This window comes from Macaca thibetana, chromosome 1 (assembly GCF_024542745.1).
Source record: "Macaca thibetana thibetana isolate TM-01 chromosome 1, ASM2454274v1, whole genome shotgun sequence".
NCBI classification, from domain to species: domain Eukaryota; kingdom Metazoa; phylum Chordata; class Mammalia; order Primates; family Cercopithecidae; genus Macaca; species Macaca thibetana.
In genome coordinates this window covers 108,709,085-108,727,880 of record NC_065578.1, presented here as the reverse complement: position 1 = coordinate 108,727,880, position 18,796 = coordinate 108,709,085, and the positions used below count along the sequence as shown (strand labels likewise).

At 41.3% G+C, this 18,796-nt stretch overlaps 1 protein-coding gene across 5 annotated transcripts in view; it reads left to right on the top strand.

Moving 5' to 3' along the window:
* The window catches only part of SORT1 (sortilin 1), an 86,279-nt gene that overhangs the window by 57,650 nt on the left and 9,833 nt on the right, over positions 1 to 18,796 (top strand). For all 5 annotated transcript variants that reach the window (XM_050745701.1, XM_050745691.1, XM_050745715.1 and 2 more), the window contains 6 exons: positions 564 to 708; positions 1,831 to 1,986; positions 6,083 to 6,189; positions 14,766 to 14,868; positions 15,206 to 15,374; positions 17,063 to 17,253. In XM_050745701.1, coding sequence (XP_050601658.1) covers positions 564 to 708; positions 1,831 to 1,986; positions 6,083 to 6,189; positions 14,766 to 14,868; positions 15,206 to 15,374; positions 17,063 to 17,253 — 871 coding nt within the window. The remainder of the gene's footprint in view (positions 1 to 563; positions 709 to 1,830; positions 1,987 to 6,082; positions 6,190 to 14,765; positions 14,869 to 15,205; positions 15,375 to 17,062; positions 17,254 to 18,796) is intronic.

The following is an 18,796-nucleotide window of genomic DNA, read 5'->3' as shown; positions in this document are numbered from 1 at the left end:
AAAAATACAAAAAATTAGCCGGGCGTGGTGGCAGGCACCTGTAGTCCCAGCTACTCGGGAGGCTGAGGCAGGAGAATGGCATGAACCCAGGAAGCAGAGCTTGCAGTGACGCAAGATCGCGCCACTGCACTCCAGCCTGGGCGATAGAGCGAGACTGCGTCTCAAAAAAAAAAAAAAATGAAAAAAATGAATTATCTGAGTGAGTGTATGCAAATGGCTATAAAGCCAACCTAAAGATGTTCCCATCAAATCCTTAGCTCTACTGAAGGAGATGGACTATCAGAGACAAAGACTATACTGTCTTACAGGGCCTCATCAGAATGAAGAATTCAAAGAGAAAGCCAAGATAGCCTTACTTAAAATAGAATGGATTGTTCCTTTACCTAGAACTTTGCTAGAGGCTAGAAATTGCTTTGGTAATTGGTACTGTGACCTTTCATTCATAGCAATTGTACCCAGTGGAGAAATGGATAATAGTAATTATTTAAAACATTCTTGTTCATGTCCCTGCACATGGCATCTTGGCTGAAAATTAGAAAGATAAATACTGACATCTGTTCTAGGATACAACAAGAAGGATCCACGTTTCAACAGATCAAGGGGACACGTGGAGCATGGCCCAGCTACCCTCTGTGGGACAGGAACAGTTTTATTCTATTCTGGCAGCAAATGATGACATGGTATTCATGCATGTAGATGAACCTGGAGGTGAGAGCTTTTTAGTGGCTTACCCTTAAAAGCATAGAGATGTAAGCTTTGAGCAGCTTTTCTTTTTACATGTCGAGTTTCCTCTTACCCCTAGAAATTTATTAGTGCCTTACTGATTATTCTGTCCTAGAGATAATCTGTAGCCCCTGTTAAAAATGCCACTTGTTTTCGTACTCTAAGGTAGCTTGTGTGTATGTTTAGGTGTTCTAGAGCAGAGCTGCTCAAAGAATGGTCAGCCAGACTGGTACTGATTTACAAACTCTCTGTTACCAGGTAAGTACAGAAATTGAGAGCAAGAGTTTGGAAACTCTTCTAGCCTTTCGACAAAGCAATTTTATGTCTGTTGGATCTAATGATAAAAAATTAGGGGCTTATGGCTGGGTGTGGTGGCTCACGCCTGCAATCCCAGCACTTTGGGAGGCTGAGGCATGAGATTGTGAGTCAGGAGATCGAGACCATTCTGGCTAACACGGTGAAACCCCATCTCTACTTTAAAAAATACCAGAAATTAGCCGGGAATGGTGGTGGGCTCCTATAGTCCCAGCTACTCAGGAGGCTGAGGCGGGAGAATGGCGTGAAGCCGGGAGGCGGAGGTTGCAGTGAGCGGAGATTGTGCCACTGCACTCCAGCCTGGGCAACAGAGTGAGACTCTGTCTCAAAAAAAGAAAATTAGGGGCTTATATCTACTGATTAGTTTTTATTATGTTTTACAAAAGCATCAGTTTGTGACATATTGGAAATCTTACAAATTGATCCTTCACTACAGATAGTTTGAGAAGCATTGTTCTAGAGTGTAAAGATTTAAAAAGTGTAAACTAAACACACGGCCTCTCCCACCAAAATATATCTGGGAAGAGTTTTTCTGTAGCATCTGATTAATTTATTCAACAAACTCAGCATCTGCCATATTCCAGGCACTAAGCTGGGTACTAGAATTAAAGATGGGCATAAAAATCTTGAGTATCAAACCTTGATTAATTCTCAGGTCTGAGTCTTCATCGTGAAGAGACACAGTTGGCTGCTGTGTTTGGTCAGGCAGACAATCATGTGTGTGGTTAGACTATTGTTTTTCTCTTTGGTTCCACCCAAGACTTAGTATTTTTGTTTGTTTGCCTATTTCAGACACTGGGTTTGGCACAATCTTTACCTCAGATGATCGAGGCATTGTCTATTCCAAGTCTTTGGACCGACATCTCTACACTACCACAGGCGGAGAGACAGACTTTACCAATGTGACCTCCCTCCGCGGCGTCTACATAACAAGCGTGCTCTCTGAAGGTGAGTCTCAGCATCCCGGTGGTGCACCGTGCCTTCAGTTGCATGTGGTAGGACTTGAGGCTTCGGGGAACCTGTCCTCTAGTAGTGTTGCTTGCCAAGCCAACAAGCCTACCCATGTACATTTTTTTGTTTCCTTTTTTTTTATTGTGGCAACATATGTATAACAAAATTTGCAGTTTTTAACATTGTATAGGGTACAGTTCAGTAGCATTAAGCATAGTCACAATGTTGTACAACCATCACCCCTATTTCCAGAGCTTTTTCATCATCCCAAATAGAAATTGCACCAGGTGCACAACCACTCCTCGTCCCCACCCAGTCGTCCAGCTCTGGTAACCAACATTCTATTTTATGTCTCAATGAATTTGCCTATTCTAGGTAGCTCATGTAAGCAGAATCATACACTATTGGTTGTATGTCTGGCTTCTTTCACTTTGCATATTGTGTCAAAGTTCAGCCATATTGCAGCATGTTTTAGAATTTCACTTATTGCTTTTTAAGGCTAGAATAGATATATTCCTTTGTTTGAATATAACACCTTTTGTTTTGTTTTTGTTTTTGTTTTTGTTTTGGAGATGGAGTCTTGCTCTATTGCCCAGACCAGAATGCAGTGGCTTGATCTCAGCTCATTGCAACCTCAGTCTCCCAAGTTCAAGCAATTCTCATGCCTCAGCCTCCCAAGTAGCTGGGATTACAGGTGTGTGCCACCACACCCAGCTAATTGTTGTATTTTTAGTAGAGATGGGGTTTCACCATGTTAGCCAGGCTGGTCTCGAACTCCTGACCTCAGGTGATCTGCCCGCCTTGGCTTCCCAAAGTGCTGGGATTCCAGGCATGAACCACTATGCCCAGCCTATTTTTCATTCCTCCATTGATGGACACTTAGGCTCTTTCCATTTTCAGCTCTTATGAATACTGAATGCTGCCATGAACATTGTTATACATGTAACTGTTTAAGTCAATGCTTTCAATTCCTTTGGGGATATATGTAGGAGTGAAATAGCAAGATCACATGATAATTCCATGTTTCTCTTTCAGAGGAAATACCAATGGGTTTTCCATGTGGTTGTACCATTTTACATGCAATACAAAAGTATTCCAATTTCTCTACTTCATTGCAAACATTATATTCTGTTATTTTTGTAAAAGCAATCCTAATGGGAGTGAGGTAGTATCTCGTTTATAGTTTCTTTTTGCATTTCTCTAATGACTAATGATGTTGAACAACTTTTTATGTGCTTGTTGGCCGTGTGAATATCTTCTTTGAAGAAGCTTCTGTTTGAGTCCTATGAATGGCAGTGATTTTTAAAGTTGTGTTCACTGATGCTCCTCTGGTGCTTATGACAATTTTTGCACATAGTAGATGTTCAGTAATACTTGCTGAATGAGCCTATGAATAAACGACTGGACAGCCTTGCACTCAAAACCATACAATGAACACACTTTAAAAACATTTAAGACCGAGCCTGAAGTATGATAGGCAGGAATGGGGAGGGAAGGGCATTTTCAGCTGAAGGAGCTACACATGCAAAGTATCAGAGTCGCAGGAGGGTTTGGCCTGGTGGTGGTGAGACATTGGGTGATGCCAGGGGAGGAGGGATCAGGAGGAGAGTCTAGCAGGGACAGACCAAGCCCATGCAAATTCTGGCTCCCTGTTTTAAATAAGTTATGGTAAATAGAACTAGGAGTGAGAAGAGCAATGGCAAGTAGAAAAGAAGATGTTTTGAGTCTGTGTTGCTTAGGTTATAAAATGAGTCTTCTGTATTGGGAGATGTAGGCCTACGAGAATAAGCCTGAATTTGACCCACTTCCTGCTCTTCCTCTTGTTAAGGGTGCAGAGCGATAGCCAACCAGGGTTCTTCTTGTGTTCTACTCATTGGCTCTACAGAGCTCACCTTTCCTTAGGCCAGTTATACAAATAAACACATTAGTCTCAAGTACAAAGACTCTTAATGTGTCATTTTATTTATGTATTTATTTTTCAGTAGGAGGTAGGGGCTGTTTTTATTTTGTAAAGTCCTGGCAGTGGCCTACAAGGTCCTGGAGATGTGGCTCCTGGTTTCCTCCCTGACTCACCTCCAGCTCTTCTCTTTCTATCTGCCCTACCCTCATCACACTGTCCACCTGCCAGTTCTTAACACACCAGGTACACATGCACATGCATGAATTAGAGTTTGCACAGACAGTTCCCTCTGTTTCTCCAGGTACCTGCAAGGCTGATATGTCTGTACTCATGTATTACTTTTTGAATGAGACCTTCCCTGACTATCCTATTTTAAATTCCAGTTTGCCCTCCCCTCCTCACACACACACTATCAATCCACCTTTAGCTGCGCAAGTTTTTTCCATAGTGCTTATTTTCTAGCATACTACATAATTTACTTATTTACTATGTCTGGTGCTTGTCTGGCCCTACTGGAATGTATTTTTCACAATATCTTTTTTGTCTATTTTGTTCACTGATATATTCCCAAAGGCTTACAAAAGTTTTCACACTGGGCACAGTGGCTCATGCCTGTAATCCTAGCACTTTGGGAGAGCAAAGTGAGTGGATCACTTGAGGTCAGGAATTTGAGACCAGCCTGGCCAATATGGTGAAACCCCATCTGTACTAAAAATACAAATTAGCCGGGCCTGGTGGCACGCACCTGTAGTCCCAGCTACTCGGGAGGCTAAGGCAGGAGAATTGCTTGAATCCGGGAGGCGGAGGTTGCAGTGAGCCGAGATGATGCCACTGCACTCCAGCCTGAGTGATAGAGCAAGACTCTGTCTCAGAAAAAAAAGAATTTTCACATAGTAGGCACTCAGTAAATGTTTGTTGAATAAACTAATTCTCCTTCATTTGCTTTCTCATTTGCTTTTTCCTAGAAAACTCAAAGGAGCCCAGGCGCGGTGGCTCACACCTGTAATCCCAACACTCTGGGAGGCCAAGGCGGGTGGATCACCTGAGGTCGGAAGTTGGAGACCAGCCTGACCAACATGGTGAAATCCCGTCTCTACTAAAAATACCAAACATTATCCGGGTGGCAGGTGCCTGTAATCCCAGCTACTCGAGAGGCTGAAGCAGGAGAATTGCTTGAACCCAGGAGGTGGAGGTTGCAGTGAGCTGAGATCCCGCCATTGCACTCCAGCCTGGGCAACAAGAGTGAAACTCTGTCTCAATAAATAAGTAGATATATAAATAAATAAATAAATAAATAAATAAATAAATAAAAATAAAGGAAAACTCAAAGGATATTATCTCTGAATTTAAAACCTGCAACAGTTTATATCATTGAAAATAAGAATGGGGAAGAGACAAGGGAAAAAAGAAAGGTATAAGAAAAATAGGATATGGAGTAGTAGAGAGACAATAATTCAGAGTTATTAACCTGGAACTATGCGCACTTATTGAATCTCAAGAGTCCCTGAAACAAGCCTAGTGTCATGGCCTTGTCTGAATAAACGTTAGGATGCCTTCCTATGGTAGACTTTACTTCCCAGGCAAGCAAACAGGGAAGGAGAATGGACATCAGCCTGTTCATGTTGGTAAGGAGTTAAAAAGTATCTTTTTCAAAGAATATCAGTCCTAGATAATTTGTGGAATCAGTTGGGTCCTGTTCAGGTGGGACACCTTCTTCAAATATGTTTTTTTTTTTATTTTTTTGAAACAGAGTTTCACTCTCATTGCTCAGGCTGGAGTACAATGGCGTGATTTTGGCTCCCTGCAACCTCCACCTCCCAGGTTCAAGTGATTCACCTGTCCCAGCCTCCCGAGTAGTTGGGATTACAGGCCCCCGCCACCATGCCTGGCTAACTTTTTGTATTTTTGGTAGAGTCGGGGTTTCACCATGTTGGCCAGGCTGATCGCAAACTCCAGACCTCAGGTGATCCCAAAGTGCTGGGATTACAGGTGTGAGCCACTGCACCTGGCCTCAAATATCATATTTAAAGTGCTGCTTCATTACTCACCAACAATGAGCTGTTTTGTGAGGTGTTACAAGCTTGTTGTACTCCAGGGGCTATATGGTCTCAGGAGAGAGTTATGCAATGATAAACTGAATCTAATTAGGTACTTCCAGTGTATCAGGCTTAATGTCGTTCTCTTCCCATTCAGATAATTCTATCCAGACCATGATCACTTTTGACCAAGGAGGAAGGTGGAAGCACCTGAGGAAGCCTGAAAACAGTGAATGTGATGCTACAGCAAAAAACAAGAATGAGGTTTGTTTACTCTAATGTGTGCAGAGCACAGCAGCCTTTCCGTTTTGCTCTGATCCGTGCCAGGCTTTTGGATGATGAAGTTTCATACTTGATTAGGGTCCTCAGAATAAGATGGAAAGTTTGAGATGAGAGTAATGAAATTAACTTAGAATTTGGGAAGTAAGAACTGAGGAAAGGTCAAAATACTATGGATTATTTGTCTTTTAAAGAACAAAACTGAGGGCTAACAATTTGTGGTTCGCTAAACTGCTGAGTTAAAACAATGGCCAGAGGGGCTGGTAATTAGTTAGGGCTCAACATGGCAGCTGGGAGACTTTAGAGATTCTGCAAGAAGCCACAGCTCCGCCACTCATAAGCAGTGCACAGTCTTGCTCGTTGGAAACAAGAGGAAGAGGATCTGGCCTTCTTTTCCCTCTCCCTAGGCTCCCATGGCCAGTGGGTGGTGACCTGCTTAGTGCACAGGGACGCAAGGCAGGCCTCCTTGCAGAGAGATTGGGAACCGGAACTACACACGTGTCACTCCAGGAGATCCAAAGCCAGGAGTGACAGGCAGGCAAGGAAAAAGGGGAAAAAAAATAAGTTTTTATCTGACTCTCACAGAATGAGAGCTTGGGGGACAGCTGGAGTTTCCTTCAGAAATTCAAGTACCAGTAGTTCCCAAACCCTCCTTAGTATCCCTATCACTGACATACACTTTGCTTTTCTAGGTGGGGTTTTCTGTTTTAAGAGCCTTAAATGGTGAGAGAAAGTGTGCCTGCCTACACCACCTCAACACACTCTCCTCCTTTACACTCGCAAGCACTGTTGCATCTACCCGACCTTCTGACCCCTGTTTCCCATCTGTCTGCCTTGGCCCTGCCCAGCCACTGCCCTCCTCGCCTTAAGCCTGGGCAGGTTCAGTGGCCTGTGTGTTTGCCTTGCTGCCTGCAGGCTCCCCATGCCTCTCCCTGCCCAGCGCTCATTGTGGCTCTCTTGGCCTATGAATGGCCTCTGTCCCTGACCTGGTGAGTAAAGGTTCTCTCCTGGTGGGCCCTCTGCCGCCTTTTCATTGTCATTGCTCACCTTATCCCTGACACACCCTTGTAACCCCCTGCCATTGCCTGAACACCCACACTATTCCTGGGGGAAGTTGGGCCTGTCTCCCCCAACCCCAGTTGACTAGGATTAGTGGAAATCCTAACCACCCTCGGTGACCATCCGGTTAGAACTAATCATTCCTCTTCATTTCATTAATAGTTTGCTTGAACCTCTTCTTTTTTAAAACATAGTAAAATATGCATAATATAATATTTATTATTTTAACCATTTTGAACCTTTTTTAGAGCACTAACTTTCTTTCGGCTGCATACCTCAACTAGTTTCTGACAATACACTTCTTTTTTCCCCAGCTTTCTGGAGGCATAATTGACAAATAAAAATTGTATATATATTTACAATGTACACTGTGATGTTTTGATATATGTATACATTGTGAAATGATTACCACGGTCAAGCTAACTAACATATGCATCACCTCAGAATTATCTTTTGTGTGTGTGGTAAGAACACTTAGGATCTATTCTCTTAGCAAACCTCAAGTAACAATACAGTATTCTAGACTGTATTCACCATGTATATTTTCCCTCTAAAGCTTATTCATCCTGAATAACTGAAACTGTGTACCCTTTGGCCTTCATCACCCCATACCCCAAGCCCCCGAAAGCCACCATTCTACTCCCTGCTTCTGTGAGCTTGACATTTTTACATTCCACTTACAAGTGAGATCATGCAGTATTTGTCTGTCTGTGCTGGGCTTATTTTACTTAACGTATAATGCCTCCCAGGTTCACTGTGTTTTCAACAGATGACAGGATTTCCTTCTTTTTTAAGGCCGAATAATATTCCATTTTCTTTATCCATTTATCCATCAGTGGACACTTAGGTTGATTCTGTATCTTGGCTATTGTGAATAATACTGCAGTGGACATGGGAGCGCAGATATCTTTTGGACATACTGATTTTGTTTCTCTTGAATAGAAATGGGATTGCTGGTAATTCTGTCCTTCATTTTCTTTTTTTTTTTTTTTTTTTTTTGCTTAAGATAGAGTCTTGTCCTGTCACTGAGGCTGGAGTGCAATGGCATGATCTTGGCTCACTTCAGCCTCCGCCTCCCGGGTTCAGGTGATTGTCCTACCTCAGCGTCCCGAGTGACAGATTACAGACGTGTGCCACCATGCCCAGCTAATTTTTTGTGTCTTTAGTAGAGGTGGGGTTTCACCATGTTGGCCAGGCTGGTCTCGAACTCCTGACCTCGTGATCCACCTGCCTCCGCCTCCCAAAGTACTGGGATTACAGGCTTGAACCACCATGCCCGGCCCTGCTGTTATTCATTTTCTAGGAAAATTTCTTACTGTATTGCATAGTGGCTGTACCAGTTTACATTCCCACCAACAATGTACAGGGTTCCCTTTTTTCCATGTCCTTGCCAATACTTACCTTTTGTCTCTTTGATAATAGCCATTCTAACTTGGGGGAGATAATATCTCATTGTGGTTTTTATTTGTATTTCCCTTACCATTAGTGATGTTGGGCATTTTTTCATATACCTGTTAGCCATTTAAATGTCTTCTTTTGATAAATGGCTATACGAGTCCTTTGCCCATTTTTTAGTTGGATTATTTGTTTTTTTGCTACTGATTTGTTTGGATATTAACCCCTTATAAGATGTATGGTTTGCAAATATTTTCTTCCATTCTGTGTATTGTCTCTCTTCTGTCTTTTGGTGGTTTCCTTTGCTCTGCAGAAGCTTTTTAGTTTGATGCAGTCTCATTTGTCTGTTTTTGTTTTTTGTTGCCTGTGCTTTTAGGGTCATATCCAAAAAGCCATTGCCCAGATGAATGTCAAGCTTTTTTCCCTATATATCCTTCTAGTAGTTTTACAGTTTCAAGTCTTACATTTATGTCTCTAATCCATTTTGAGTTGATTTTTGTACATGACATGAAATAAGGATTGAGGCCAGGTGTAGTGGCTCACGCCTGTAATCCCAACACTTTGGGAGTCCAGGACAGGCGGATCATGAGGTCAAGAGATCGAGACCATCCTGGCCATAATGGTGAAATCCCGTTTCTACTAAAAATACAAAAATTAGCTGGGTGTGGTGGTGTGCACCTGTAGCCCCAGCTACTGGGGAGACTGAGGCAGGAGACTTGCTTGAACCTGGGAGGCGGAGGTTGCAGTGAGCCGAGACTGCACCACTGCACTCCAGCCTGGCGACAGAGCAAGACTCCGTCTCAAAAAAAAAAAAAAAAAGAAAAGGGTTGAAAGTCATTCTTCTGCATATAGATATTCAGTTTTCCCAGCACCATTTATTTAAGAGGCTGTCTTTTTCACATTGTATGTTCTTGACACCTTTGTCAAAGATAAGTCAACAATAAATGCATAGATTTATTTCTGTGCTCTCTATTCTGTTCCATTGGTCTATATGTGTTTTTAATGCCAGTACCATGCTGTTTTGATTACTATAGCTCTATAGTATATTTCAAAATTAGGTAGCATGATACCCCCAGCTTTGTTCTTTTTGCTCGCAATTACTTTGGTTATTCAGGGTCTTTTGTGGTTCCATATAAATTTTAGGATTTTTTCTATTTCTGTGAAAAATACCATTGGAATTTTTTTTTAAGAGGCAGAGTCTTACTCTGTCACCCTGGCTGGGGTCCAGTGGAATAATCATAGCTCACTGCAGCCTCAAATTCCTGAGCTCACACAATCCTCCCGCCTCCCAAGTAGCTAGGACTACAGGTGTGTACCACCACACCTGTCTAACTTTGGTACTTTCTGGTAGAGATGGGGTTTCACCATGTTGCCTAAGCTAGTCTCAAACTCCTGGCCTCAAGTGATCCTACCACCTCAGCCTCTCAGCTGGGATTACAGATGTGAGCCACCACAACTGGTTGTTTTGTTCTTGATGTACCTTAAATACCTAAAACAGTGCCTGAAATATAGCAGGTACTCAGTAAACATCTGATGAATTAATTAATATGTATTTGGATTGTTCTGTGTTGTCACAGAAAGAGGGTTATTTATAACCATATAATAGTAAAAAAAGACAGTCAAAATAATAGGCATTACGTTTAATCTGTAGATCACTTTGGGTAGTATGGATATTTTAACAATATTAATTATTCCAATCCAGGAACATAGGATATTTTTCTTTTTCTTTTTTTTTTTTTTTTTTTTTTTTTTTTTTTGTCAAATTTCTTTCATCAATGTTTTGTAGTTTTTTAGTCTTTCACCTCCTTGGTTAAATTTGTCCCTAAGTTTCTTTTTTTTTTTTTTTTTTAAGTTTTTTTCTTGTGCTACTATAGATGGAATTTTCTTGATTTCTTTTTTGGATAGTTTGTTGTTAGTGTATATTGTATTTTTATATGTTGATTTTATATTCTGTAACTTTTTTGAATTTGTTTATTTTAACAGATTTTTGGTAGAGTCTTTAAAGATTAAGGATTTTTATATATAAGCTCATGTCACCTGGAGACAGACAATTTTACCTCTTTCTGGTGTGGATGCTTTTTATTTTTATTTCTTTTTCTTGCCTAATTACTCTGGCTAGGACTTCCATTACTATAATGAACAGAAGTGGTGAGAATGGGCATCTTTGTCTTATTCCTGATCTTGGAGGAAAAGGTTTAGCTTTTGAATGTTTGAGTATGATGTTAGCTGTGGGCTTGTCACATATAGCCTTTATTATGTTGAGGTATATCCCTTTTATACCTAATTTATTGAGAGCTTTTATCATGAAAGAGTGTTGAAATTTGTTAAGTGCTTTTTCTGGATCTATCAAGATGATATGATTTCTGTCCTTCATTCTGTTAATGTGGCATATCCCATTTATTGATTTGCATATGTTGAACCATCCTTGCATTCCATGGATACATCCTACTTGATCATGGTATATAATCTGTTTAACATGCTGTTGAATTCAGTTTGTTAGTATTTTGTTGAGGATTTTTGCATCTATGTTCATCAGAGATATTGATCTGTAATTTTGTTTTCTTCTAGCGTCCTTGTCTGGTTTTGGTAGCAGGGTAATACCACCCTTATAAAATGAGTTTGGAAGTGTTCCATTCTCTTCAATTTTTGGAATAGTTTGAGAAGGATCAGTCTTAATTTTTCTTTGAAGAATGTTTGCTAGAATTCACCATTGAATCCATCAGGTCCTAAACTTTTCTTGTTGGGAGGTTTTTGATTACTGATTGAGCCTCCTTACTCTTATTAGTATGTTCAAATATTCTATTTCTTCTCCATGATACAGTCTTGGTAAGCTGTATGTGTCTAGAAATTCATCCATTTTTTCTAGATTATCCAATTTGTTGAAGTATAATTGTTCATAGTAGTCTCTTAGGATCCTTTGTTTTTTCTGTAGTATCAGTTGTAATGTCTCCTGTTACATTTCTGATTTTAGTTGAGTCTTCTCTTTTTTTTATTCTAATTAAAAGTTTGCCACTTTTTTATCTTGTCAAAAAAAAAAAGACAAATCTAAGTTTCATTGATCTTTCATATTTTTTTCTAACTTCTATTTCACTTATTTCTGCTCTGTTATTATTTCCTCCCTTCTGCTAACTTTGGGCTTAGTTTGTTCTTTTTCTATTTCCTTGAAGTATAAAGTTAAGATTTTTGAGATTTTTCTTTTTTCTTAATGTGGACATGTATCACCAAAAACTTTCTTCTTAGAACTGCTTCTGCTGCATCCCTTAAGTTTTGGTATGTTGTGTTTCCCTTTTCATTTGTCTCAAGATATTTTTTGATTTCCCTTTTCTTTGACTCGGTTGTTCAAGAATATGTTGTTCAATTTCCACATTCATGTGAATTTTCCAATTTTCCTCCTTTTACTGATTTCTAGTTTCATTATGTCATAGTTGAAAAGATATTGAGGCCGGGCATGGTGGCTCACGCCTATAATCCCAGCACTTTGGGAGGCCAAGGTGGGTGGATCACAAGGTCAGGAGTTCAAGACCAGCCTGACCAACTTGGTCTCTACTGAAAATACAAAAAAATTAGCCAGGTGTGGCAGTGAGTGCCTGTAATCCCAGCTACTCAGGAATCTAAGGCAGAGCATTGCTTGAACCCAGGAGTCAGAGCTTGCAGCGAGCTGAGATCACACCACTGCACTTCAGCCTGGGTGACAGAGTGAGACACCGTCTCAAAAAAAGAAAAAGAAAAGATACTTGAGGTGATTTCAGTCTTATATGTGTTAAGGTTTGTTTTGTGGCCTATCCTGGAGAATATTCTCTGTGCACTTGAAAAGAATGTGTATTCTGCTGCTGTTGGGTTAAGTGTTCTGTATATGTCTGTTAGGTCCATTTGTATGGTAGTGTTCAAGTTTGCTCTTTCCTTACTGGTTTTCTGTCTGGATGATCCATCATTGAAAGTACAGTATTGAAGTCCCTTACTATTATTGTATTGTTGTCTACCTCGTCCTTCAGTTTTGTTAATGTTTGCTTTATACATTTAGGTGCTCTAATGTTGAGTGCATTTATATTTACCAATGTTATAGGCTCTTGATGAATTGACACCTTTATCATTGTGTGGTAACTATCTTTATCCCTTGTGATAGTTTTTTACTTAATGTCTATTTTGTCTGATATAAATATAGCCACCCCTGGCTGGGCACAGTGGCTCACGCCTGTAATCCCAGCACTTTGGGAGACCAAGGCGGGCAGATCACAAGGTCAGGAGATCAAGACCATCCTCGCTAACATGGTGAAACCCCATCTCTACTAAAAATACAAAAAATTAGCCGGGCCTGGTGGTGGACACCTGTAGTCCCAGCTACTCGGGAGGCTGAGGCAGGAGAATGACGTGAACCCAGGAGGTGGAGCTTGCAGTGAGCCGAGATCGCGCCACTGTACTCCACCCTGGGCAACAAAGTGAGACTTGGTCTCAAAAATAATAATAATAAATAAATATAGCCACCCCTGCTCTCTTTTGGCTACCATTTGTGTGGAATATCTTTTTTTGATCTCTACTTTCAGCCTATGTGTCCCCTTACACACATAGTCCTTTACAGATGGCTTCAGCAGGGGAATCTCTTACCAGGTAGCTCATCCAGAGATTCTTGCAGGGCAACTGACAGGTTCTGCAGGTAGGTGGGTCTGGTGCCTTGGGCTTTGGGAGTAGCTTGGAGGCTGGGTCCTGTGCAACAGGCCTGGCAGTGGAATCCACTAGAGTGGACCTTGTAAGTGGGTCTTCAGGTGAAACACCTGGAGCCTGGTAAGTGAATCTGCAGGAGCCAACCTGGTGCGGGCTACCCTTAGCCTTCAGGGGCTGGCCTGATGCAGTGGTCCACTTGGCTGGGTCTGTGAGAGTGGGCATGGAGCCTAAGACACCAGTTTCTTAAAGACAAGACTGGATCTTATTTCCAACTACCATCACATCTTGTACAGTGTCTGAAGTATATCAGGTGCTTATCAAGTTTATTTGTGTGGAGTCCGCCTTTAAACATTGGTCAGAGGCTTTGATGTAATGCAAAAATAAAATAAACTGAGGCAGGTTACCCATGAGGAAATAATTGTATATTTGCTTCCAGATATTGTAGTACATTTCAGAATCAAGAGTATGCCACTGGGCTACAACTCAACAACAAACAAATAGCTTGAATAAAAAATAGGCAAATAACTTAAATAGACATTTCTCCAAAAACGATATAGAAGTGACTAACAAGCATATAAAAAGAGGCTCAACATCACTAATCATTAGGAAAATGCAAGTCAAAACCCCAATGAGATATCTCCTCACACAGATTAGGTTGGCTACTATTTTAAAAAGTGTTGGCAAGGATATGGAGAAATTGGAGCCCTGGTGCACTTTTGGTAAAAATGTAAAATGGTGCAGCTGCTACAGAAAACAGCATAGTAGTTCCTAAAAAAAATTAAAAATAGGATTATCATATCCAGCAATTCCAGTTCTGGGGTATACATCCAAAAGAATTGAAAGCAGGTTCTCAAAAAGATATTTGTACAATCATGTACATAGCAACATTATTCATGATAGCCAAAAGGTGGAAGCAACTTGTGTCTATTGACAGATAAATGAGTAAATAAAGTGTGGGGTGTGTGTGGATACACATACACACACACACAATTAAATAATATTTAGCCTTTAAAAGGGAGGAAATTCTGACATACGCTATTAATACAACATGGATGAGCCTTGAGGACATTATGCCAAGTGAAATAAGTCAGACACAAAATGACAAATATTATATGATTCTACTTATATGAGCTTCCTAGAGTAGCCAAATTCATAGAAAACACAAAGTAAAATGGTAGTTTCTGGGAGCTGGGAGGAGGAAGAAGTAGGGAACTGTTGCTTATTTGGTGACTGAATTTTATAAGATGAAAAGGTTTAGAGATGTGATTGTACAACAATGTGAAAATACTTAACACTACTGAACTATACACCTAAATAGTAAATAAAAGGTTAAGATGGTACATTTACCTAGGTCTGGGTTAACTTAAAGCTTTATTGGAAGGGCTCTGTGAAATGATTAAAGAAATTGTATCTTTGGTTCTAATCTAAGCTTTTGTTTCTTTTCACAGTGCAGCCTTCATATTCATGCTTCCTACAGCATCTCCCAGAAACTGAATGTTCCAATGGCCCCACTCTCAGAGCCGAATGCCGTAGGCATTGTCATTGCTCATGGTAAGAAACCTCCCACTCACCGCCTCCAACTGGAACAGTGGCTGAGCACACTGAAACTCAGCCGCAGGCTTTGAACGCTCTGAGAAAAAACACTGTGGATGCTTTTACATTCCTTTGGTAGAATTTCTTACATTACAACAACACTTTGGGTTTTTCATCAACTTTTATCAGAGAGAGCAACACAACTTCTCCCAAGTTTTTGGTGGTTTTCTTTCCTACTAAAAGAGACTTGATGGGAAATAATCAGAATAAATTCATTCAAAATTATTCTCTCTTGAGTAAATGCTCTCTGTTTCATTGCCTATTTGTGCTGATGAGATGGCGGATTATGTTGCAGGTAGCGTGGGGGACGCCATCTCAGTGATGGTTCCAGATGTGTACATCTCAGATGATGGGGGTTACTCCTGGACAAAGATGCTGGAAGGACCCCACTATTACACCATCCTGGATTCTGGAGGCATCATTGTGGCCATTGAGCACAGCAGCCGTCCTATCAATGTGATTAAGTATGCATGAACTCATCTCACACACATTGTCTGCATAGAGGGCAACTTGGGGGATGGTCTTCAGTTTATTGGGGGGATGTTACAGACTATAATTCAAATTTTTGCATTTGACAGAACTATAGATAAGATTCTAGAAAGGATTGCTTTTAAAATGGCGTTGTTTTTTCGTCTCACTGCCTCTAGCTAACATATTTGTCACTTCTTAAAAACATTCTTTCTGGGTTGGGCGCAGTGGCTCATGCCTTTAATCCCAGCACTTTGGGAGGCCAAAACAGGAGGATCACTTGAGCCCAGGAGTTCAAGACCAGCCTGGGCAACATAGGGAGACCCTGTCTCTAATATTATTTCAATTAAAAAAAAAATATATATATATATATATATATTCTTTCTGTCTACAAAATTATTATGGAAGCGTTCAAGCACTCTAGATTGAAAATGACTTCTTAAGTATAAGTTCTGAGCCGGGTATGGTGGCACACACCTGTAATCCCAGCACTTTGAGAGGCCAAGGTGGGTGGATCGCTTGAGCCAGGAGTTCAAGACTAGCCTGGGCAATGTGACAAACCGCTGTCTCCATAAAAAAAAGAAAAATTAGCTGGACGTGGTGGTGCATGCCTTTGGTTCCAGCTACTTGGGAGGCCGAGGTGGGAGGATCACCTGAGGAGGTCGAGGCCACAGTGAGCCGAGATCATACCACTGCACTCCAGCCTGGGTGACAGAGTGAGATCCTGTCTCAAAGAAAAAAAGAAGTATAAGTTGTTATAAAATAATTTGATTGTTATTTATTTATTTATTCATTGAGATGGAGTTTCGCTGTTGTCACCCAAGCTGGAGTGCAGTGGTGCAATCTTGGCTCACTGCAACCTCCCGCCGCCCAGGTTCAAGTGATTCTTGTGTCTCAGTCACCTGAGCAGCTGAGATTACAGGCATGCACCACCACACCCAGCTAAATTTTGTGTTTTTTTTTTTTTTTTGGGTAGAGACGGGGTTTTGTCATGTTGGTCAGGCTATTCTTGAACTCCTGACCTCAGGTGATTCACCTGCCTCAGCCTCCCAAAATGCTGGGATTACAGGCGTGCACCACCACAGCCAGCCTTAAATTTATTAATTTAAAAGCCACTTCTTACCCGGGTCACTCTCCTGTCTTTCCTTTGAAATAATTTCTGCAAAGATATTTACTTTCATACTCTCTCTGAACAAATCTCTTTTGCTTATCCTGTTAACCACAGACATTAAAAGTAAAAATAGTTGGCCGGATGCGGTGGCTCACACCGATTATCTTGGGAGGCCAAGGCGGGAAGATTACCTGAGGTCAAGAGTGCGAGACCAGCCTGCGCAACATGTGAAACTCCATTTCTACTAAAAATACAAAAATTAGCTGGGTGTGGTAGCACGTGCCTGTAATCCCAGCTACTCGGGAGGCTAAGGCATGAGAATCTCTTGAACCCATGAGGCAGAGGTTGCAGTGAGCCGAGATCGTGCCACTGCACTCCAGCCTGGTGACAGAGTGACACTCCATCTCAGAAAAAAAAAAAAAAAAAAAGATTAAAATAGTTGTCAGCCAATAAGCCATCACCTAAATGTGTAAGGGGTTTTGTCTGGTTTGGGGTCAAAAAGCCAGAGTGGTTTTCTGAATTCCCAGTATACGTGGATCCTCTGTCATGATCTTTCTCTAATCGTGGTTTCAGGTTCTCCACAGACGAAGGTCAGTGCTGGCAAACCTACACGTTCACCAGGGACCCCATCTATTTCACTGGCCTAGCTTCAGAACCTGGAGCGAGGTCCATGAATATCAGCATTTGGGGCTTCACAGAATCTTTCCTGACCAGCCAGTGGGTCTCCTACACCATTGATTTTAAAGATATCCTTGAAAGGAACTGTGAGTGTCTCCTTTGACCTTTTCTACCAGCAACCTAAGCCTATTTTCCTAAATAATCAATATGGTTTGATTTCTGTTAGCTGGAATCAGCAGATGCATATGCACATGAAAGAGGATTGACAGATGTTCTGTGCGGGTGATTAAGTAATGGAATGGCATCAGAAAAACAGCCTCCTCCTTGGTGCTAGCACTGTCCAGGAGAAATATGAGGGTCACATATGTCATTTAAATTATTCTGTCAGTTACATTATAAAAGTAAAAAGAAAGGTGATATTAATAAAATAAACTTAATATATACAAAATATTATTTCAACATTAAGCAGTATTAAAGGACCAGAAAATAGCTTCAGAAAAAGATTCATAATGTTCATTACACAGTGTTCCCGAAGTGTCACAAGCAAACCCTGATCTCAGTGCCAAACAAAGGTGCTGGCATTATAGTAAGAAATAAGGGGAATGGCCAGGCGCAGTGGCTCATGCCTGTAATCCTAGCACTTTGGGAGGCCAAGATGGGCAGATCACGAGGTCAGGAGTTCGAGACCAGCCTGGCCAACAGGGCGAAACCCCGTCTCTACTAAAAATACAAAAATTAGCCAGGTGAGGTGGCGGGTGCCTGTAATCCCAGCTAGTCGGGAGGCTGGGGCAGGAGAATCATTTGAACCCGGGATGAAGAGGTTGTAGTGAGCCAAGATCGTGCCATTGCACTCCAGCCTGGGTGACAAGAGCAAGACTCCATCTCAAAAAAAAAAAAAAAAGAAGGGGGATAAAGGAAAACACTGGAAAAAGGATGACCTGTAGTTAAGTGTTGGCATGATACAATAAAAGACTTAACATTTCCAGACACTTTAGTTGAATTTGGTTCTTTGAGACTCATGAGCTCATTTCCTCAGTGTGTTGATTTAGTGACTCCTGAGGGAGCAGACCCTTGGTTTGGACCTTACTTTTCCATAAGACGTTCAAATAGATTTAATGCCTGAGGGTCGCTGTCATTTAAATCCATTCAGTAGTCTGTACAGAAGCTGGCTTGGGAGTTTTCCCCTCAGCAGGCAGTTTTCCAGTTACCCCTAAAGTTTAATGTCATTAAAAGATTTGTTAGGCACCTGCTCTTTAGCAGGCTCTATGCTGGTCTTCATTTCCCGAAGGATAAAACCTAATCCACTGTCTTTAGGTCACAGCCTTTGAGTCGTTTTTCCAGTAGATGATACGACATACTAAGCCAGAAACTAGGTTCATCAGCAATCTGCATTTGAGAGCCGGTCAATTGGAGCTAGAAGTCTAGGAAGAGGATGTTTTCCCTTCTGCCTTAAGCCAGTGAACACATGGTGAAATTGAACCTGTGTTCTTGGCTAATTAGTATCTTGTCCTAAACAAAGAGCTCCCTGGCCCTGAGTGGAAAATATCTGGTTGCTTACATCTGACAGCTCCTTGACTGAGGGCGTAGGTGTGCAAGACACACAGACAACAGCCTCTTAGTTTGGAAGGAACTTGAGAGATTTTCTATCCAGCTCCCACTTCAAAACAAGTAGGGTTTTTCCTAATCCTC